The 21,679-nt window shown below is 39.9% G+C and overlaps 1 protein-coding gene across 2 annotated transcripts; it reads right to left on the reverse strand.

Moving 5' to 3' along the window:
- Window positions 1–781: 781 nt before the first annotated feature.
- On the reverse strand, window positions 782–5,361 carry RPL34 (ribosomal protein L34). Of its 2 annotated transcripts, none has more exons than XM_044224294.1 (5): window positions 5,328–5,361; window positions 3,870–3,943; window positions 3,688–3,787; window positions 3,326–3,429; window positions 782–917 (listed from the first exon to the last, which is right to left on the reverse strand). In XM_044224294.1, the coding sequence occupies exons 2-5, from the start codon at window positions 3,932–3,934 to the stop codon at window positions 833–835; spliced, it is 354 nt and encodes a 117-aa protein (XP_044080229.1). In that variant the 5' UTR covers window positions 3,935–3,943; window positions 5,328–5,361; the 3' UTR covers window positions 782–832. The 2 variants fall into 2 exon arrangements, with proteins under 2 accessions (XP_044080229.1, XP_044080228.1); XM_044224293.1 differs by lacking the exon at window positions 5,328–5,361 and adding an exon at window positions 5,045–5,141.
- Window positions 5,362–21,679: the final 16,318 nt, after the last annotated feature.

Here is a 21,679-nt window from a genome sequence, read left to right on the forward strand (position 1 = left end):
AGTTACATCATACTAGTAACAGAACACCTAGACTGAGGAAAGGTGATACAGAAAGCTCTTTTGGTGACTAGATTTCTTTGCTTGTGCAAACAGCCTGCCTCTGCTCTCTATGCTCCCCGGAGATTAAAAATAAGCTTGACATGATCTGAAAAAATGGTCTTAGAAGGCAATTCCAATGAACTAATGTACACAGAATATTAGAAAATGCTTGGTACCGTCTAAGCACTGTAAGAATGAGCTACTCTCACTCTTTACACACTTTTATATTATTAAGAGTTGTTAGAAATATCACACAGCTTTCAACAATAAATATAACCAAGATCTGTTACTTTAATTTCTGAACTGATTCTAAATTCAACATCAACCAGTTTGAATTTCATTAGATCCATGACAAGTTTTGTATAGAAGAGCTCATTATTTGCTGAATATGAAGTTCTGAGCTCTCCAATATAGACCATTTTGAACTGACCTAAAGAAATGGAAGGTTTAAATAAGATGGTGTAAAAGATTCCATTCCAAAAAACTTATTGAACACCGTTATTCTGTCCTGTCAACACTGGTGCTGAAGGAGACTCTATGGAAATTATTCAGAGGAATTAAAAGAAACATCCAGATATTTAAAGGCCTCTTTTCTCAAACCATCCAAGTCTTCCAGAGCTGCCATCAAAAAATTCTACCTATCACTAACGTCCATTTCCTGTTTCAGAAAAAGCAATCACCTAAAAATAATGAAATCCCCAAACACCATAGAAATGGGTATACTAACAAATTACAACAGCAATAACAGATCAAGCCTTTTGATTTTTTTATTACTCAAAACAGCTTCATTTTTTTATTTAGCTTTCTGACTCTGTGCTTGTGCCTTCAACACTTTCACAACGATTTTCTGCTCCTCGATAAGGAAAGCACGCTTGATCCTAGAAAAAAAAAAATATTAAATGAACACTTATAAGTAAACGAAACCTACAAGTACAGACTAAACACTCAGGAGCTGCAATCAGATGGGCAGACCGTTTAGCTGAAGGTATTCCTGCGCTGGCATTTAAAGCAGGATAATCCCTCAATTCTATGCTGATTGCACCTGCCCTCTTCTTCTGAGTCATGAAGGAATTATGTGTGCAGAATCAAAATGGTGGGTTAAAAGATATTAGCAAGAGGCAATTTCTCAAGTGTGAAGACTCTACAGCTTGAATGAGGCCACCTCTGCGACTTACTAGCTATGTGATCTTGGGCAAGTTACCTTCTCTGTCGTAAAGTACAGCAGTAAGTTCATACCCATTTCACAAGACTTTATGAGATGAAACTTGGGAAAGAGATGCAATTTCTATACTCTGAATCTCCATTTAGAGAGAAAGTACTTTTTATTAATGACTTTTACTACAGTGCAGGACCTGACAAACAGCTGGTTCTCACTACCATTTGTTAAAAGCAAAGTTACCTCCAGAGAGAAATTAAATTCCCAAAAAAACCTGTCCCACCTATGCTTTTTTATTGGTACCCCTGTTTATCTAATAACCCTGCCTGAAAGTCCTGGGATTTTGGACTCATTCCCTAAAAACTTACTCAAAGACCACACTCCTCTCAGAGTCATAGCTAACACTAACCTACAGATTACCAGTAGACCTACTCCCAAATCTCTTAAGAGCTAGGGCCTATAAATCCTATTTTTAATAATGTGCCCATGATTATGTTTAGCAAAATCTGGGAACCAAACACTGGTAAAAAGCCAAACCCTTTTACCTTAAAACTAACTCATGACCCTCTCATCTCCAATATACCTTTCCAATCTCATTTCTCATTCCTTTACATTCCTTGCCTACAATGCCCTTTCAACTTCTTGGGCAACATTTACCTATCATTCCAATGCCATTTCCAGAGTCCCACCAACTTGAAGGTAATTATCTCTTCAAAACTTCAATCATAGTTCAGCTTTCCTGTATTTCATGCAAGTTACATTGATTTTCTATTTGTATTACTGTAACATGCCTTACCATCCCCCTACAATTAACTCCTGAAAGGCAGAGTGAACTTGCCAAGTTTGGTGCCAGATTTGGTTTAGAAACTTACTTTAACCATTTTATAGAACTGAATAAATTGGAGGCAACCCACCTTAATGAACCAGCTCCTTAACTTGTGAAGACCAACTTACCTCACCAATTCTTCCACTTAGTCTTTGGAGGCATTCATGTTTATAAAATCAGTTAGTTTAAAAGCAAGGGCCTCAATAAAAACTAGAATGAATCCCAGTGCCGTCCCTTAGCGGCTATGTGAATTTAAACAAGCCTTGGTTTCTTCACAAGAAGTAAAACAGAAACCTGTCCCAGATGGACTTGTGACAATGTTTACCATCAGAACACCCAGTAAATGTTACCATCACAGACTCCACCGTTTCCACTCCTACCTAGGCCACTACCAATTCTTTCACGTACCCAAGTCCTGTCCTCTACCTGGAACACTCTCATCTCCTATAACCCTCTCCACCCAGCCTTTAGGTCTTAATGCAGGTGCCAGTGCCTCAGCCTTCATGAAGAGGAGGAACTGAACTGTTCCAAGCACTCACCTTTTGTTGAAAGAATATGGTTACTATTCATTCTGCTGTAGGTTTAGATTCTGGCCCACCAAAGGCCCTGCTTGAAACCCATCAATCCCTCCATGTTTAAGGATCAAGCTAAGAATCTGTCTTGTAAGGGCCTTCCTGATCTGTGACTTGTACCTTTCATCTATTACCTCCCACAACACTGCTCCAGCCACACCAGAACTACATCTAGTTATTTTGTTTTTTTAAAAGATTTACTTTAAATATTTAAAAAGATTTATTTGACAGATAAGAGAATGTAAGTAGGCAGAGAGGCAGGCAGAGCAAGAGACAGAAGCAGGCCGGCTCCCTGCTGAGCAGAGTGCTGGATGTGGGGCTCCATCCCAGGACCCAGAGATCATGAACGGAACCAAAGGCTTTAACCCACTGAGCCACCCAGGTGCCCCACATCTAGTTATTTTGTTTCTACACTTTTAAGACCTTCCACTCTCCATCTACCTGAGTAACCTACAACTTACTAGTTTCTTACCTGCCTCCCCCCCCAAAACCAAGGTCAATTTAATTTCTACATCTAGCATAAGAATGCCCCGAAATCTCAAGTGAATTAGTTTGAACCAGCATTATTTATTAGTCCGTAGAGCACCAATTATCCCTAGTCTAGGAAGGATTCCAAAATACGCAACTTTCGTTTAAAGTTCACTAGTCTTCTATGATTAGCATGCAATGGAACCCCCGACACATGCGCACACAAGTTTAAGAAAGTCCACTGGATTTAAGAGTTATACTTACCTGTCACGAACACACTTGGCACACATGGAACCACCGTAGGCCCTGCTGACGTGTTTTTTCGTTTTAGACAACCTCATAAGCACTTTAGGCCTCACAGCACGAACCTGCAAAGTCAATGCTGAGATTATTTTGATGGTTTAACAGAAACTGTCCTGGATTTGACATGTGGGCAGGCTAGGTCAGAACAGGAAATGGTATACTCATTTATTTGAAAGGCATTTCACTGCATCTGTCATTTAGGCTTTAAAAGTCTATGCTCTTGACAGACTTGGATCATGGATAGCGACCTCTCCTTCACTCATTCTCTTACCAAGTATTAATGCTCACTAGCTCTTGTTATTCATAACAGAAGGATCACTTACTCCTCGAAGTCGGCCTGGGCACACGCCACATGCAGATTTTGGTGCTTTCCCAACCTTCTTGGTATAAAGGTAAACGATTCTATTACCTGGGGTTCGGGACCTAGGAAGTGAGAGGATAGGGAAAAGCTCAGCATTCTGCAGAGTAAACAACAATATGTATTTTGAATTTCAGAAATACTTACAGCCTAGTTTTATTAGAGGCTGTATTGTAGGACAGCCTACGACGGTAGGTCAAACGCTGGACCATTCTGAATGCCTGAATTAAGAATGGAATAAAACTGAATTGTGGAAAGAATTCAAACCTCACAACAAAGCGGCATCACATAATTCATACATTCCATATACATATTCTTATATACAATAATCCTTAAAGTACCTTATGAAAAGAACTCCGTACTTTAATCTACTTATATTTAAAAGTGATTAGTAAGAATGCTAGGAGGCCCATGTTTGTTTTCCTGATAGTAACCAATGATGGCACTTGATTAAAATCTGCCAGGCTTAATCTGATTCACTTTGGCGTGGTGTCCAGAAAAGTGTTACTAACAGGCAAATTTACAAGTTTTTAAAGGAAAACTGCACCTGAACATTTAAGTTATACCCTCACTTATGCCATCCACTGGAATACTGCACAAGGGGCTACCCAGGCTCCTGGTCTCTAAAACAACATTTTTACCGAGTTCACATGGCTGTCACTAAGATTAAATGACAGAAGCGAACCTGCTCAATCTACTGGAGTGCCTGTCCTATAAAAGATGCTCAGTGACTCAGCCCAAAGTAGCATGTGGGACAAGTCAAGCGCCAACTAATACTTATTTTGGTATCAAAGTGTCTTTGAATTACAGCCATCTTTCCCCCCCCCTCATTTACCAACAGAAAATAATACTGAATGAGGTCACTTAGCAAATCGGATATTCAAGTACACACAGGAGCCGTTTTTCAGTTAACCACTCAAAGTAACATGAAAACGTAAACAAGACTTGAATCCTCATTTTTTAAGCCCAAACTTCGCAGTCACTACATCACATGCGATGTAAAAGAAAACAGCCTTCATTTGTTGGTAGAAGCTCCTAACATTACACCAAAGCATAAGGTTGACACCAAAGGCCAATGCGCGAGATCCAAAGAGTCACCATTCCGTTTACAGCTCCAAACCCAAGACAGAATACTCCCTCTTAACATTTTTTTTTTTTTTTTTTTAATCTCCCTTGGTACTGGCCTTGGAAATGAAAACATTCTGAAATAACGACCCGGACATACTGGTCGTCCGCCATCCCAAAGCCTAAACATATATGCAGGCCCAATGATAAAATGTGTGCGTAAGATATAAAATGTTCTGCGATGCCGCAGTCTCAACCTGCCGGATGACAACTCGTAGGTCTCCAAACGCGACTTCTAAGCCGGCAAAGGCCCGAGCTGTGAGCTCTCCAGGTACTCCCGGCTCGGGAAGGGAGGTCCGGATGGATGGCTGTGTGAAGCTTAAAAGCCAGGGACCTGCTCACCACCAGCCTTCCTCCTGAACCTTTAACCCCACGCCAGTTCAGAGAGCTAAGCCTGAGAGATCCTGGCTTCCCCAACTCCCCCGATGGCAGCCGATTGTAAAAGGAGTAGGGGTACTGACACAGAAAAAGCAGCCATACCTACGGAAGCCGTCCCCGGAAGAGGAAAGCAGAAGTGCATGCAAGTTTAAAGGTCAACTCTGACTGCGCCGGATGGGAAGTTACGTCAGAAACAGCGCCGCCTTGGTGTACGGATGCCACCCAGCGCCCCTCAGTTAGAGGGAGATGCATAGAGCTGCCATGTTGTTGTACGGCAACTGGCGAGCCGCCCTTGCCTGCGGGCCTGCACGTTAGCCGTCTGCAACAGCGCCACACAAAGCTCTTCCGGGAATGGCTGGAGAAACAAATGCAAATAACAAAGGGAGCTACAAAGGGCAGAAGTGGGACAAAGTCAACTTTTTTCATTCTGAGGAATGCAACGACGCGTTGAACCCAAAGAGCACTGGCTTTGTAGTTAGTCGAGGATTTAGATCCCAGTTCTGACACTTGTTACTAGGTGACCTTTGTAAGAGAGTAAAAAGAGTAAAGAGTTACTCTAAATTTCCCTTTTTTCTTGTCATTCATCCAAAGCACAAGGTTAACAAATTGGATTTAAATCTAGTATCTGCTAATTATTAGCTGGTTATTTTGAGCAAGTCTTTTTTCTTCTAAGATTTTATTTGACAGACAGAGGTCACAAGTAGACAGAGAGGCAGGCAGAGAGAGAGGAGGAAGCACGCTCCGCGGGGAGCTGAGAGCCCGATGCCACTGATCCAGGACCCTGAGATCGTGACCTTAGCCGTGGGCAGAGGTTTAACCCACTGAGCCACCCAGGCGCCCCTTGAGCAAGTCTTTAAATGAATCATGCCGTGATCAAAGGCGGAATAAAACTGAAGCTCTTAGCACAGGTCTTGTCCAAAGCAGGTGCTCAATAAATGGTGGCTAATTTTATGATTATGTACAGAGCTTCACATAGGTAATAAAGTTTGAGCTGGGCCTGTGCCATGTGAAAGTCTACATTAAGTGCCTAGGTGTATTTTTTTTTTGAGACAAGAGTACTTAGTTTTCACTATATTGCCTAAGAGGTTCATAACCTCCAAAAAACTAAAGAGCACTTTGACTGGGTCCTAAGGAAAAAATGCTAAAAAGGGCCTTTAAATCCTTATCCTATGCTCCCTGATAACAGACTGAGAGAGAGCAGCACGCTGGGGTATTGGGGAATGCCCTGAAAAAATACCGGACGCCTAAGGAAGTGACAAAGTAGGAGCAGGGGATCCACCACTGAGGCCTCAGCTGTTACTATCTAGAGCTCTGGAATGAGGATGGCTCTTCATAGTGGTCCCAAATCCACAAGGGAGCCAGGCCTTTATACTTCCACATCAGTCAGTCCCGAGCCTGGATGCCTTCCGACCGTGGGTGAGGCAGTTTCTTGAAGCTGAGAGCAGCCTCTAGTGAGGGAAGCTGCTGTGAGCCTCCTGCATTGTCCCTGAAGAGGGGATTTGAGTCTAGAGCCTCCTAGTAGCCCCTAAAGTTCCCTTCCCCGCTTCCCAGCCTGACTGTTAAGGTGAGAAAGCAGGCAAGCGACTGGGGACAGACGTCCTCTTCCTATTAGAGACCTGTCTTGGTTGGTGAGTCCTGTTACTTACGTCATCCCTCACATCTTTGTCACCATGGAAGGCTCAGGTTATAGCCTCCCCTTTGCTGACTCTCAAATAGCTGCTTCTCCCCTGACGTAATCATGAGTTACTTTCTTCTTTCCATCCTTCATGTTTTGTCCTTCTGGTATTCCCTTTGTCTTGCGTTTTTTTTCATCTGTCTTATCAGAGATGTGGGCATCTTATTAAACGTTTCCAAGAAACTCCTCTGTTTTTATTAATCTTTCTGGCTCTCAGTTCCCCATTCATTGACTTCTGTGTACTCTAACTAATTATTCTATAAACCTTTGTGAGATTGAAATAAGATGAACCTATCACACTTTTTTTTCTGGCTCAGTCTGGGAAACTTTGAGATTTTTAAAATTCATGTATTTGGGAGATTTTTCATAAAAGGTACTAATTTCAATGTGGTCAAATGTATCTTTGCTGAATTTGTGAGTTTTGCATCTTGTTTCAAAAATGCTTTTCTACTCAACAGTCTAAGATAATCACCTATATTTTCTAGTGATTTAAAGTCTTGTTATTGACTCATTTAGAGTTAATTTTTGTGTATAGAGTGAGGTAGGGATACAATTTTCTTTCTTTCCAGTATGTATAATCTTATTTTTTTTCCAACTCCACTTACTGAATACCCCCTTTCCCCACCAGTCTGATATCTTAGCTGTGTTGTACGGCAATGTTCCAGATCTGTGTGGGTCTGTTTCTGGCTCTTCACTCGATTCCACTGGTCATGTTGCCTTGATTAGTTCCACACTCTCTAAATTCTTTAGTAGATCCTAAGTACTAGAAGTACAAATATGCACTACTTTTCCTTCTTTTTTGAAACAAAAAATCCTGACCTTTTCTCTCTCCCAGATACATTTTAGAGTCTGCTACTCTGAGTTTTGCTTGCATTTGCGTTGAACCTGGGTCAATTAGAGGAGAATTAACATTTTTGTGATATGAAGTTTTCATAAATATGAATGTAGCATCTCTCAACGTATAAGTCCTCTTTTTTTTAAGTTGGTTTTTTTTTTTTTTTTGAGAGAGAGAGGGGGTGGGGGGATGGGACAGAGAGAAAGGAAGCGAAAGTCCTAAGCAGACTCTGCACTGAGCACAGAGCCAGACAGGATGGCCCTGAGGTTACAGCCTGAGCTGAAACTATCACGACCTGAGCTGAATCCATGGGCTGGATGCTTAACTCACTGTGCCACCCAGGCACCCTATTTAAGTCCTCTTTAATATTCCTTAATAAAGTTTTATAATTTTTCTGGAGAGATTTGCATGCCTTTTGTTAGATTAATTTCTAGGTTAATTAAAGTTGACATTTTCTGATTCTGTTGTGAAAGGTGTCTTTTTAAGTCTGTATTCTATTTTTTTGTTGTTGATATATAGAAACGGAGTTGCTTGTATATTAATTTTACTTTCAGCCATCTTGATAAATTCTATTACTAGTAATTTGTATGAAGATTCTTTTGGATTTTCTAAGATTTGCTTGAAGCAGAATTTTTAATCTTTGCACATACAGTACATATATAATTTTATAAATTTTCACAGACTGAACACACCTAGATAAGACACAGTATCATCAGCTCTCCAAATGACTTCTCTACCTACTCCCATTCTTTCCTCTTCTCCAAGGGTAACCTCTACTCTGACTTCTACCTCATAGATAAGTTTTGCCGATTTTTGGCAAAATTTATATATACATGAACAAAATTCTTTGTATCTTGCTGCTTTGTTCAATCTTGTTTATAATATTCATTTATGTATTTTTAAAATTCCCGTAGCTCAATAGAATTCCATTGAGCAAACATACTACTATTCTTCTGTTGAAGGCCATAAGGTGGTTTTCAAGTTCAGGCTACCCTGAACAGTGCTGCTACTACAGTACGTGTATTTTGTGAAGAAAATGTATACTTTTCAGTTGGGTACAAACCTAAAAGTGGAATTGGTGGGTCATAGAATATGTGTGGTAGGCAGAAGGCTAAGAATTCTAGGATGACCCCAGTGACTTCTGTCCTATGGTGATATTCTCGTAATTAAGTTTGTGGCAAAAGGGATTTTGAAGGTGTAATTAAGGTTACTACTCAGTTGACCACAAATGAAGCCAAAATTAGGATTGGCCTGAAAGAATATGATGCAAGGCATCAACAGCTTCTGCTATGCTAAATAAGATTCAAGGTTGGTGATTTTTTTTTTCCTTTCGGTATTTTGAAAATATCAGTCTGTTGTGTTTTGGTTTCTATGGTCTCTTGAGAAGTCAAATCATTCTTATTTTTTCTTCTTTAAAAGGAATTTTTTTTCTAGCTATCTTTGAGAACATTTTCTCTTTAGTTTTGGTTTCCATTAGTTTCACTATGATGTGTTTAGTCAAGCTTTTCTTTATTCTGTGAGGTTTATAGGGTCTTTTATATCTGTATCTTGAGAGCTTTCATGAAATTTTAAGAAATTCTCAGCCATTATCTGTTCAGATATTGCTTCTGCCCCATTTTCTTTCCTTCTGGGAGCTCCAGCTCTACACTGTATTCTTATCTCTGTATCTCTAGGTCTCTCTTCTAGTTGTTAGTTGCAGTAAAACCAATCATCTCAAACTTAGTGTTATAAAATAACAACCATTTTATTATGCTCCTGGTTTCCACTATGCTCAAGGCCTGGGCCCTAATTCCAGCATGGGAGAGGTGGGGGGAAGGAGGTGCTTCCCAATAGTGTCTACCTGGAGATAACGTCAGATCCCACAGGTTAAGGACTCAGTCCCACAAAACTGCCTTTCACTTCAGATGTCCCTCATGAGTCCATCTTGTTACCTGTGTTTCTGACCAGCTGGCTCTAAAGCAGAAGTTCCCATGACTCCTCCTTGGGTTTGATGAACTTGGCTCATAGACCTCAGGAAATCCATTTTCCCACTAAATTACCAAATTATTACAGAAGGTATTAATACCAGATGGAGACATACACAGGGTGAGGGCCCCCAAAGAGGATCTTTTGTTACGATGGAGTTTAGGCCTGGCACAGTGACACATGGAAGTGTTTTGGTTCCCCAACCAGTTCTGGAACCACATGGTTGGTTTTTCAGGCAACCAGCCCCTAGCTTTAGGTGAGGCCCCAAGTCACCACAGTAACACAACAAAAAATTTTCTAGCTCTTATCACTTAGGAAATTCTAGGGGTTTTAAGAGCCATATATCAGAACAAGACCAAATATTTATTTCCTATTTTATTAAAGATTTATTTATTTGAAAGAGAGAGAGAGAAAGTAGGGGGAACAGAGGGAGAGGGAAAGGGAGAGAATCTCAAGCAGATTCCCTGCTGAGCACAGAGCCCAATGTGGGGCTTGATCTCACCACCCTGAGATCATGAGGCCAGCTGAGATCAAAAGACAGATGTTGAAATAACTGAGCCACCCAGGTGCCCCTGTATTTCCTTTTTTAAATCATCATATCACAAACCAACCTAGATTCAAAGGTTGAATCTATATTATATTCTCCCTTATATTCTCGCCTCTTGGTGGATAGATTAGCAATAATTTTAAGATTGTATTTTATTTACTTATTTTTTAAAGATTTATTTATTTGGGGGAGGGAAAGAGAGAGCACAAGCAGGGGCAGAAGCAGGGAGAAGGAGAAGTAGGCTCCCCATTGAGCAGGGAGTCTGACACAAGTGTCAATCCTAGGACCCCAGGATTACAGCCTGAGCTGAAGGCAGACACTTAACCTACTGAGCCACCCAGGCAACCCTTTAGGATTATATGTTAAAGCCACATAGTTTCCCACCCTCTCGTTAGTATTTACCATTGCTTTGTTTTTCAGTGCTTCATTCTGCTTTCCTTTGATCTGTCTTCTCCTTCATTAAATCTCTCCAGTGTATTAATGCACCGTTAAACACGTTGATTTTTAAAATTCAGTTATTGTATTTTTCAGCTCTACTCTTTCCATTTATTTCTCTTTTTATGCTTCCCATTATGTGCTGAATTTTTCAATTTTGACTTCTATTACCTTGAGTGTTTGAGTATGTTCAGGATAATTATTTTAGTGTTTTATGATCGATAACTCCATTATCTGAATTCCGCATGGATGTCTTTCTTTTGTGATATTTCTCTTGGCTTTTGTTATCTTGTCTTCTCATGTGGCTGATTGCTTTTTATAGATTTCAAGATATTTTATATAAAACATTAAAAATAATTTAAAATTTGCATATTAACATACATGCAAATTTTAGAATCAAATTGTTTAGCTCAAATAAAATTTCTTTTGGCATTGTTATTTTTCTATATTTATATATTAACTTGTGAAGAATTGACCTCTTTATGATGTTGAGTCATTGTATCATGGGATATCATTCTGTTTATTCATCTCTATTTTTAAAGTTTTATTCATAGAGATTTTATACATCTCTTACTAAGTGTATATACAGGTGTTTAACAGTTTTGTTGCTAATGTATATGGCTTCCTCTGTTCCATTACTCCATTTAACTGTTTTCTTTTCATTGAAGGCTTTGAATTTTTGTTTATTAATTTATATCCTGCTGTCTTACTAAATTCTCATATTATTGGTATTTAATTTTTTATTAATTTTGGGGTGGTTTCCAGGTATATTATCCAGGTATATTCCCTCTTCCTTTCTAGTTCTTATGCCTCTTGTCCTGTTCCATTGGCTGATCCTTCAAATGCAATATTAAATAATAGTGTAGATAATGGGCATTTCTAATTTTTGGTCCTGACATTAACAGGAAAGCGTCTACTAAGTTCTGTGTTAAGAAAATAGCCATTGACTACTACCTAATTGTTTTTTGCTTTTTTAACCATGTCAAGAATGGGTTTTGAATGTGTTAATTTCCTTCTCAGTATCTGTTAAGACACTATTAAGATCTATTAAGTATCTAGTAAGTTGATAATTTAAATATTCTCCTTAGATCAGTTAATGTAGTCAGTAATATTTGGGCAGTGGAGGAAAGTAGGGGTCCTTTTCTAATTTGCACAAAGGCATTATGTTGTTCCTGCTTCATTGGCTATTTTTCTGCCTTGAATGCTCTTCTCCCAGATATCTACATGGCTTACTCTCACTTTTTCTGCTTCTTTGTTCAAGGTCCCTTTTTCTATGAGGCCTATTCTAAGTCTCCCATTTAAATTGCTCATTTCTGTCCTTCATTGGCTCCCCCAGTCTCCCCACCTACCCCACCACTGCTCTGTTCTGTTTACTCTGCATTTATCAATTTCTCATACTATACATAGTTACATACACATATGTGTGAGTGTGTGTGTGTGTGTGTGTGTGTGTATGTTTAATATATTTTGTCCGCCTCCATTCAAAGTATGCTGCATGAGTACAGAAATTACGTCCTTTTAAAACATTTTTTTGATGGATATATTTTCAATACGCAGGCACGTGGAACATAGTAAGCACTCAAAAATATATATTTTTTTTAATGAATGAATGAGATTGGAGACAAAGAATGATGAGAGGGAGCATTTGGATTTGAGCTTCCTATTCAAGAAGAGCTTGAACTTTAGAATTTCAACAGTATTTCTAGATGGGGTTATAGAGGTAGTCATTGAGATTCAGGACAGAAACAGAAAGACTTTCATGGTAGAACTTGTACACACTTTGTCCCATTATTGGGTATCACACATTGTAGAGCTCCATGAATAAAGCATTTTATTAATCCTGTGATTATTTGTGACTAGATCAATTCTATCACTCAGCATTTTGTGTATTAAACATTTTAACTGGTTCAGTGTAAACATTCCAGATATGTGGTGGTTTTGGTAATCTTGCTTTGGCAGGTCTTCATTTTAAAATTCATACGTCTCTTCCTCGACTTACGGCGGGGTTACATCCCAATGAACTCCTCATATCCTGAAGATAGTGTAACTTGGAAATGCCTGTAATACACCTAACAATGCATGAACATCCCAGCTTAGCCTAGCCTACCCTCACTGTGCTCAGAGGACTCACATTAGCCTACAGTTGAGCAAAACCATCCAACACAAAGCCTCGTTTGTCATAAAGTGTTGAACATCTCCTGTAATTAGTCGAATATGCTTCTGGAAGTGAAAACCAGGGTGGTTGCCTGGGTGAGGGATGGTCGTCCGTTTGTCGGGGGTTCACCCTTGGGACAGTGCGGCAGGTGGGGAGCTGCCCAGCATCATGACAGAGTACCCTATGAGGGACGACCAGCCTGGGAAAAGAGCCAGATTCAAAATTCCATGGTGGTTTCTAGCGAATGTATATCGTTTTTGCACCATGGTCAAGTAGGACCATGGTCAGTCGAGGATGTTCTATACTGGGAATCTCCAGAGAAAAAGCAGAAGTGGTCCCAGCTTTCCAGGTCTCTGACAGGCCCTGCCAGGGCCCTGGGGCTCCCCCTATACTGGAGCTCTGGGTCTCCTCACCTCCTATCCTGCCCTTGGGCTAATTGCGTCACTTGCGACTTTCATAGCTTTGCCATTTGAGCTCTCATTTAGAGATGATTTTTACTACAAAGAGTTAAAAAATCAGAGCATTTTAGCCACTCTAAAATTTAGAAATAGGAATTTGAGACAAATTAGATTTTTCTAATAGAAATGTTCTGAGCCTAATGCCCTAAAGGGGAGTAGGGAAACCAATTAACTTTAATTTAAATAATCATGTCTTAAGTAGCAAATGAACCAAGTTCTATTGTTAAAGAACAACTGTATTAAATCCCTGAAAGGTTAGCTTCAAAATGGCATTAATGGAGTGGTTTCATGTCTTACTAATGAAGTAAGTTTCCATTGGTCACTGTAACTTCTGTTTGTTGTCTCACTGGGCATTGTTACTGAGAGGAGAGGAGGGGACTTGGGAGCAAGGATAGAATAATCGTGTGAAATTGCCAGTGATGTTCGTTTTGCTAGGAACTTGTTTTTTTTTAAGTGACAAAGAGAAAAGCCAATAATTTTATTCCTGAGAAAAAAATAGTATAAGAAAATGTAAGAAAAGCTTGTTTTCTTATTCTAAGATTATGTATATGGCATATGATTTTCTGTTTGTAGTTGCTCTTTGAAAATAATGTATTTGTGATGACCGAGATCACTGTTTATAACCACAATGACTGAGTTTCAGCCAATATTTATAAACACGAAGGCAACCATCAACAATGTATTAATAAGAATATTATACTAACATCTGGCAGTGGGTTAATGCTGAAGATGCACTTAAAAAAATTTATTTATTCATTTTAGGGGGGAAGGGGGAGAGAGAGGGAAAGGGGCAGAGAGAGAGCAAGAGAGAATCTGAAGAAAACCTCCCGTTGAGCATGGAGCCCAGTGCAGGGCTCGATCTCACAAACCTGAGATCATGACCTGAGCTGAAACCAAGAGTTGGAAGCTTAACCAACTCAGCCAGCCAGGTGACCCTGAAGATGCATTTTGGAAAGAACATGAATGAGGCAGAGAGACAGTGTAAAGCGAGATCATGGAAGGCTTTCATTGCTATGCTCCAGGGCTTGAAACTCTTTTCTTACGCTTTCTCTATGTGGTCCTCCTCACATGCTGCCTTTGTGACCTTAGGAAAGCAGGTTAACCTCGCTGAGACTCTCTCTTTTCCTCTAATATGGGGATAAGAAGGAGAATTAACAGAAGTAAAGTGTGTGACTGAGGCTGGCACACAGAGGAATGAATAAGAAGTAGTGGTCTTAGAATTGTCGCCTAGAAATGAGATGCTGCCCTCTGCTCTCCTTTGTTATCCGGTTTTGCTTATCACACATCAGTATCACATCGTGTGCCCTACTAATGTTTTCTGTGTTCCTGGGGGAGCCTTTTAATTTTCCTTGTGCTATTTTGTGGAAGAAGTCTAAAGAAGCCCCCACAGAATTTTCTAAAATAAAAAACGGCGTGGCTTGGCAGAAAAGGGCAGAAGCCTTTAAAGGTTTGGTACACCAAAGCCTTGATTTTTCTGAAGCTACTTTTTCTCTTCAGAACAGACACTGCTTTGGCTGGCAACATGACCTGTGACTTGATCCAATTATTTATGCAAATCATCATGAAATTTTTTTTTTCCTGTGAAGGACTCAGTGAAATGATGCTATAGAAAAATCCAGTGCATTTCCAACATTGCTTGCTCCACAATGATACTATTTTGTAGTAAGAGGAAAATGATTTGGCAGAAAGCTCTTCCACCCCCACACGGAAAGTACATAATATCATGTTTGTGTTGAAACTTTTTCTTCCAAAATGTCATAACCCCATAAGAAAGAGAATTAAAATCCCATTATTTTAATTTCCATCTAGCCACAAGATAAGTAAAGTTATCATTGAAATTCTAATTAAATGGGATGATTGACTAAGGTAGCACATCAAAGAAGAGACGTGAATATGATAAGTCGAAGACTTATTAATTAGTCTGCGTGGAAGAAATTCCAGGGATGTCAAGCTGAGCCTGCTGCAAGGAGAAAAAAAGCAGACAAGAAAACGTTCGTTTCTTTGAAGTTAGGAACTGAGATAGGGATGGCGGTAATTGTGTCTGACTGGATCCAGTAATGAAGAGCTGTAAATCAGACCTCAGAATCGAAGGAAAGATTCAAGTAACGAATTTGGCCCCCCCTCCCCCCCACCCCCACCCCCCGCTGCGAAGAAACAGAATGCAGAACACACTAATTGACCCAGCCTATTTCCCAGTAGTTCTCTGTTATTATTTATTAATTTTTAATTTCTGAATTATTTACGTCCTGGGAAATTATTCTTGACAGCCTGTTAGGCGTGCCAGAGTTAATGGAGGATGAAAGGACTGGTACCAGAATTAGCAGGGATGTAGTCACAGGCTACTGGATTTAATGATTGGGGAAAGAAAAATTGATTTCACACAGCGTGTCACTTTATACTACTTTAGGGACACACCAGCTATTTGATTAATTGAGGAATAACCAATTCAAAGTATATTTGAAGTGTAAATGAGTCACACTGCTCAGCTGTTTATTTTTCCCCTCTCTCTGAGAGAGCTGAATTTTCTGGAAGCCAACAATGAAAAGCTAATGGAGACACACTCCCATGCTCTCAGTGCACACCTGTTTGATTTCTATTAAACTCAGAAGGGAAGAGAACCCTGCTGTACGAGAGAAGGTATTTTCACTTTTCTTCTTCCTTGCAATCTCTTCAGGTGATTTCTTCACTCCAGCCTGTGGCACAGCAGTGGTTGCCATCTGCATTCCTGAAGAGCAAGGGTTGAGAAAATGTCCCTTGTTTTATGGCCTGTGAGCAATGAGCAATCAGAAAGAAGCAGGGCTTGCCAATGAACAGCAGGAACAAACAGAAGAAAAATGTGTTAAAACAATGACTTTCACGAACAAAGGGAAGAAGATTAATCTATTAGGAAAATGAGTGAGGCCGAAATACACCATCTAGCCTAAAAGTTCTGCATCCTTTATGGCTTCTCCCTTCCTGGCCAGCCTCACTAGCTTCTGACATCTTTGTTCATCTCTCTTTGGTCAAGTCTCCAACTGGTCTTCTTAAGTAAAATCATCCTCCTCCACAATAATCTACACCGGGGCTTCTCAAAGTTGAATGTGCGAACAGATCCTGTGGGGACTCTTGCTCCTTTGTGGGTTTATGTTCGGTGGGTCTAGGAGGTGAACTGAGATTCAGCAGATCTCATAGGCTGTATGGTGAAGCTCATGCTGCTGGCCCTAGACCAGACTTTTGAGTACAGGGTCCTACAAAACTTTGACGAACTCATGGTCTTTGAAATACTGCTTTTAACCACGTAACTCTCATTCAGAAACCTTAAATGATTTCCAGTACCTGCGATTAAATACAGATTCCTTATCCTGGCATTCAAGACCTTCCTGGTATGATCACAACATGTCCTCCTGGACATACCCTACCATTTCCCATCTCCTTGCTTTTGTTTATGCTACTTCTTTTTTCTTAATGCTTTTATCTTTGGAAATTCTGCCAGACCCTTGAGGTGTGTTTCTAATACCTCCCAATACTTCCTGATATCTCTGATGTTAAGTCTCCTAACCTCCCACCCAGCCAAGTTCTCCTTCAAAAAAATTTTTTTAAAGATTTTATATATTTGTCAGAGATGTCACAAGTAGGCAGAGAGGCAGGCGGCGGGGGGGGTGGGCGGCGGGAAGCAGGCTCCCGGCTGAGCAGAGAGCCCGATGCGGGGCTTGATTCTACGACGCTGAGATCATGACCTGAGTTGAAGGCAGAGGCTTAACCCACTGAGCCACCCAGGGGCCCCATCTCCTACTTTTGTTTTACTTCTTCCTTGCTATATGGTATCTCCAGCCTTACTGGCATCTAATATACTTGCTTCTCCCTCTGCACACACAAGATGGTGAGTTAATCAGGGTGGGGACTGTACTTTATCTTTGTATCTTTCCCAAGTGCAGGTGCAGAGCACAGAATGTGTATCTAACAAATATTTAGTTTTAAAACTGAACTTTGTAAAAGGATTCTCTCCATGGTCATTCCTATCCTTGAAACTTGTAGCATCACTGGATTTCTTTAAAATAGCCCACAAGTTATTTTTTTTTTCTACATTACTCTCTCATCCATCCACTTAACTATGTACTCATAAGCATTGAATGTTCTCTTGGTGCCAGGTGCAGTGGCAGGGGCTGCAAATACAGAAGTGAAACCACAGCCCTTGCCCCTTAAGATCCCCTCCCCAACACACATACCAAAATTTTACATCCCTCTTCACCACTTTTATCTTTCCTAACTACGACTCCAAAATATAACCTTAGATCTAAGCTATATTTATTTACCTTAAAACTCTCCTTGATGATTCTTGTAGCTGTTACAGGTCCAAGCATCATTACCAGAGAATTTGGACTGCCCTGAATCCTGAGGAAACTGCTCTTTTTTAAAAAAAAAAAATTCATTTTTAAAAAGATATTATTTACCTATTTTATTTTCGGAGAGAGAGAGCACGACCAATGGGGAAGGGCAGAGGAAGAGGGAGCAGGGTCTCCCCACTGAGGAGGGAGTCTGATGCGGGACACAATCCCAGGACCCTGGGATCATGACCTGAGCCTAAAGCAGACACTTAACCGATTGAGTCATCCAGGTGCCCCCTTCTTCCTCTATCTTGACTTTGTATGTTTTCATTCTCCTCTCCAAAGGATTTAAAGATCCTTAAAGCTTTGGCCATTCAATTACAATTCCTACTCTACTTGCCCCATCCCCAGTTTCTGACGTTGTACTAGTTCTCAAATTGTTACTTCTTCCTGTCCTAGGCTCCTTAAGGGTGAGGCTCCGCAGAGTATTTAACAAACTTACTCCAGCACCAGAATTGTTCTCAAGTTATTGTCCCTTTCTTTCTTCTCTCTTTCTCTGTTGTTCTCTCTTTGTGTATCTCATACCCTTACCCTACTATACTTTCCATCCTTAACCCCTATATCCTACCGAATCCAGAGGGGGGAAAAACATTTCCAAAATCTCCTAATTTTATATCTACTAGAGAGATTCAGACAAAAATAAACCACAACAAGCATTGTGTCATGAAATGTATGACAGGACAATGTCCAAGGGTCTAACTACAAATAAAACAGACAAAGGAAATTGTATTGTGGTTTCTTAGTGGCAAGTAACAGAAGGCAACTCTTGCTAACAAGCAAAATGAGAAGGATTGAAGGGTTGCTTAGAGAACAGAAGATAGAATTCAATAGAGTTGAATTTAGGTGAGCAAGAATGCCACCCAGTTAGAAACTGATTCCTTAGTGCCCATGCCAGGAGAACCTGCTTGTGTCTAGATCTCTCCTAAGAATTGACTCATAGGTAGAGTAACCCAAAGAGGGAAAAGGATTGGAGCTGATACAGTCCCCTTTGGAAGACTTGTTATGGATTCCTGTATTCCCAGAGCTGTTTGGGTTCCAATTCTTCTTGAGTGCTGGATGTTCAGCTTTTTCTTCAACTGATTTTTACCACTGGCAGCCTGCTCAGTAGAAGTTTGCTCACCAACAACATGGGGTAGCAGAAATGAATCTTATACAATCTACAGGGACAACTCCCTCATCTCTCAGTACATGAGCATTTTACTTTCATGCCTCTCTACTCAATTTTTCCCATCAGCCTAGGATCTCCTTCTCCCTACTGCCTTTCTCACTTGCTCTATGCCTACACTTTTCTTATTTTTTAACATGTATATCACCTACAGAAGCAAATCAAGTTAGCCTAAGTTTTTTATGAAAAAGTTCCATGCACATCAAAATTAAAAGAATCCTACAATGGAACTGACCTATGTTCTGCTGAAGGTCAATAATCTAACATTTTGTTCTCTTCGCTCTAGATATTTTCAAAGTAAATTTGACATCATGACATTGCCCTGCCAAACATTTACATGCAACCTCTAAGAATAAGGATATACTCTTACATAACAGAGTTCCACTGTTATGCATCAGAAAATTAATATCATTTCCATGTTGAATTCATCCAGTTGGTTCAAGAATGTCATATATATATTTTAAACCAAGATGAAATCAAGTTGTTTGCTCATTGCATTTGGTTGTTAGGTTTCTTCAGTCAGTTTTTGTATAGAACAATGCACTGTCCTTTTTAAAAAAATTTATTTTTTATTTATTTTCAGCATAACACTATTCATTATTTTTGCACCACACCCAGTGCTCCATGCAATCCGTGCCCTCTCCAATACCCACCACCTGGTTCCCCCAACCTCCCACCCCCCCGCCACTTCAAACCCCTCAAATTGTTTCTCAGAGTCCATAGTCTCTCATGGTTCAACTGCCCTTCCAATTTCCCCCAACTCCCTTCTCCTCTCTAACTCCCCATGTCCTCCATACTATTCGTTATGCTCCACAAATAGGTGAAACCATATGATAATTGACTCTCTCTGCTTGACTTACTTCACTCAGCATAATCTCTTCCAGTCCTGTCCATGTTGCTGCAAAAGTTGGGTATTTATCCTTTCTGATGGAAGCATAATACTCCATAGTGTATATGGACCACATCTTCCTTATCCATTCGTCCATTGAAGGGCATCTTGGTTCTTTCCACAGTTTGGTGACTGTGGCCATTGCTGCTCTAAACATTGGGGTACAGATGGCCCTTCTTTTCACTACATCTGTATCTTTGGGATAAATACCCAGTTGCACTGTCCTTTTTATCACGATGTTGCCTTTTTGAGAGCTTGTACAGTGTCTCACATTTTGGATTTGTCTGATTATTTTTCTCATGTTATCATTTAACTAGCTCTGCATTCCCCTTTACTTTCGGTAAACTGGAAGTTAGGTGTAGCGGTTTGATTAGATTCATGCTTAACCTTTTCAGCAAGACTACTTAGGAGATGTTGTGTGTCTGTCTCATTGCATCATATCAGGGGTCATATTACATCTGTTGTTTCACTATTAGTGATGCTAAGTTTAATCACTTGATTAAGGTATGGCCCCAAGATCACGCCATTTTATTATTTTTTTAAAAATTTTTAAAAAAGACTTTATTTATTTATTTGACAGACAGAGATCACAAGCAGGCAGAGAGGCAGGCAGAGAGAGTGCAGGAAGCAGGATCCCTGCTGAGCAGAGAGCCTGATGCGGGGCTTGATTCCAGGACCCTGGGATCATGACCCGAGCTGAAGGCAGAGGCTTTAACCCACTGAGCCACCCAGGTGCCCCAAGATCACGCCATTTTAAAGTTAAAATTTTCACCGACTGTTTTTCAATGCCCAGATCAAATGTGATACTTTAATCTCCTCTCCTTATGTATTTTTTTATTTAAAAAATTTTTTTTAAAAAGTAGTATCTATGCCCAACGTGGCACTTGAACTCATGACCCTGCGATCAAGAGCTGTGTACACTCCACCAACCAAACCAGCCCGATGCCCCCACTGTTATGTATTAAATGTCGCTTGCTTTGTTAACAATCTCTACATTGTACTACTTTTACATTGTATTGTGGTAATAGTTGTGACACATGTTTTTCTCTTAGATGGTGAAATTCTAAAGGGGAAGGTTGATATTTTATTCATTTTGTCATCTTTAAGTTTATTCTGGGGAAAGAAACAGGGTATAAATGTATAAATAAAATGTATTTCATTTATATTTGAAGCCCTAATGTCCAATGTATAGAAGGTTCTTTTTTTTTAATTTTTAATTTTTTTATTAACATATAATGTATTACTAGCCCCAGGGGTACAGGTCTGTGAATTGCCAGGTTTACACACTTCATAGCACATACCTTCCCAATGTCCATAACCCCACCACCTTCTTAGAAGATTCTTTATAAGGAATGATTGAGCCCTGGCTGTTCCATCCCATAGAATGGCCTATCAGTGAATGAAATAAGTTTGAATTTGCTCATTTATCATACACTGTTTTCACTGAGCTTTGGAATCAGTTTCAAACAGCTGGTAGCTCCACTTCAAACAGTGGAATCTGGAGGGTTACTCTAAAGATCCATGGCCATTTATTGCTGATCAAGCCCCTACACAAGTCTTATAGTGAGAGGGTTATTTTACTGGGTTCTGGGCTAAAAGACGTTCAAATATTATCCAACGTATTCAGCTCATGAGACTAGATAACTGTTTAAAGGAAAAGGTAGATTTTTACTTGATAACAATTCTAAAGGACTCATTGAGAACAACCTCCTTAAGAAAGGGCAGACAAGGAAGTTCCAGTGGCAGTATAAATTAATATGACTTAAAAGGCAAAATCTATAGTAAAGATGAAGCAAAGGGAAACCATAGAAAGTCTTTGTTGTGATGTTTATAGCTGATATCAACATAGGAGTGAGGAATAATTTAAACTTCTAGTTACTAAGGAATATTACAAAACAAGAAACATTGTGTTCTGGTATAGAAACAGACCAATGGAGTCAATTGCAGAGTTCAGAAGTATATCCTC

The sequence above is a fragment of the Neovison vison genome, chromosome 11 (assembly GCF_020171115.1).
Source record: "Neovison vison isolate M4711 chromosome 11, ASM_NN_V1, whole genome shotgun sequence".
In the NCBI taxonomy this organism is placed as follows: Eukaryota; Metazoa; Chordata; class Mammalia; order Carnivora; family Mustelidae; genus Neogale; species Neogale vison.

What these genes read in the sequence shown, in the direction of transcription:
- RPL34 (XM_044224294.1), bottom strand. Translation starts at nt 3,934, where the DNA reads ATGGTCCAGCGTTTGACCTACCGTCGTAGGCTGTCCTACAATACAGCC. An exon ending in GCCTCTAATAAAACTAGGCT is followed by an intron (nt 3,788 to 3,869) that starts GTAAGTATTTCT and finishes CTCACTTCCTAG; the next exon opens with GTCCCGAACCCCAGGTAATA. An exon ending in GCCAAGTGTGTTCGTGACAG is followed by an intron (nt 918 to 3,325) that starts GTAAGTATAACT and finishes TTTTTTTTCTAG; the next exon opens with GATCAAGCGTGCTTTCCTTA.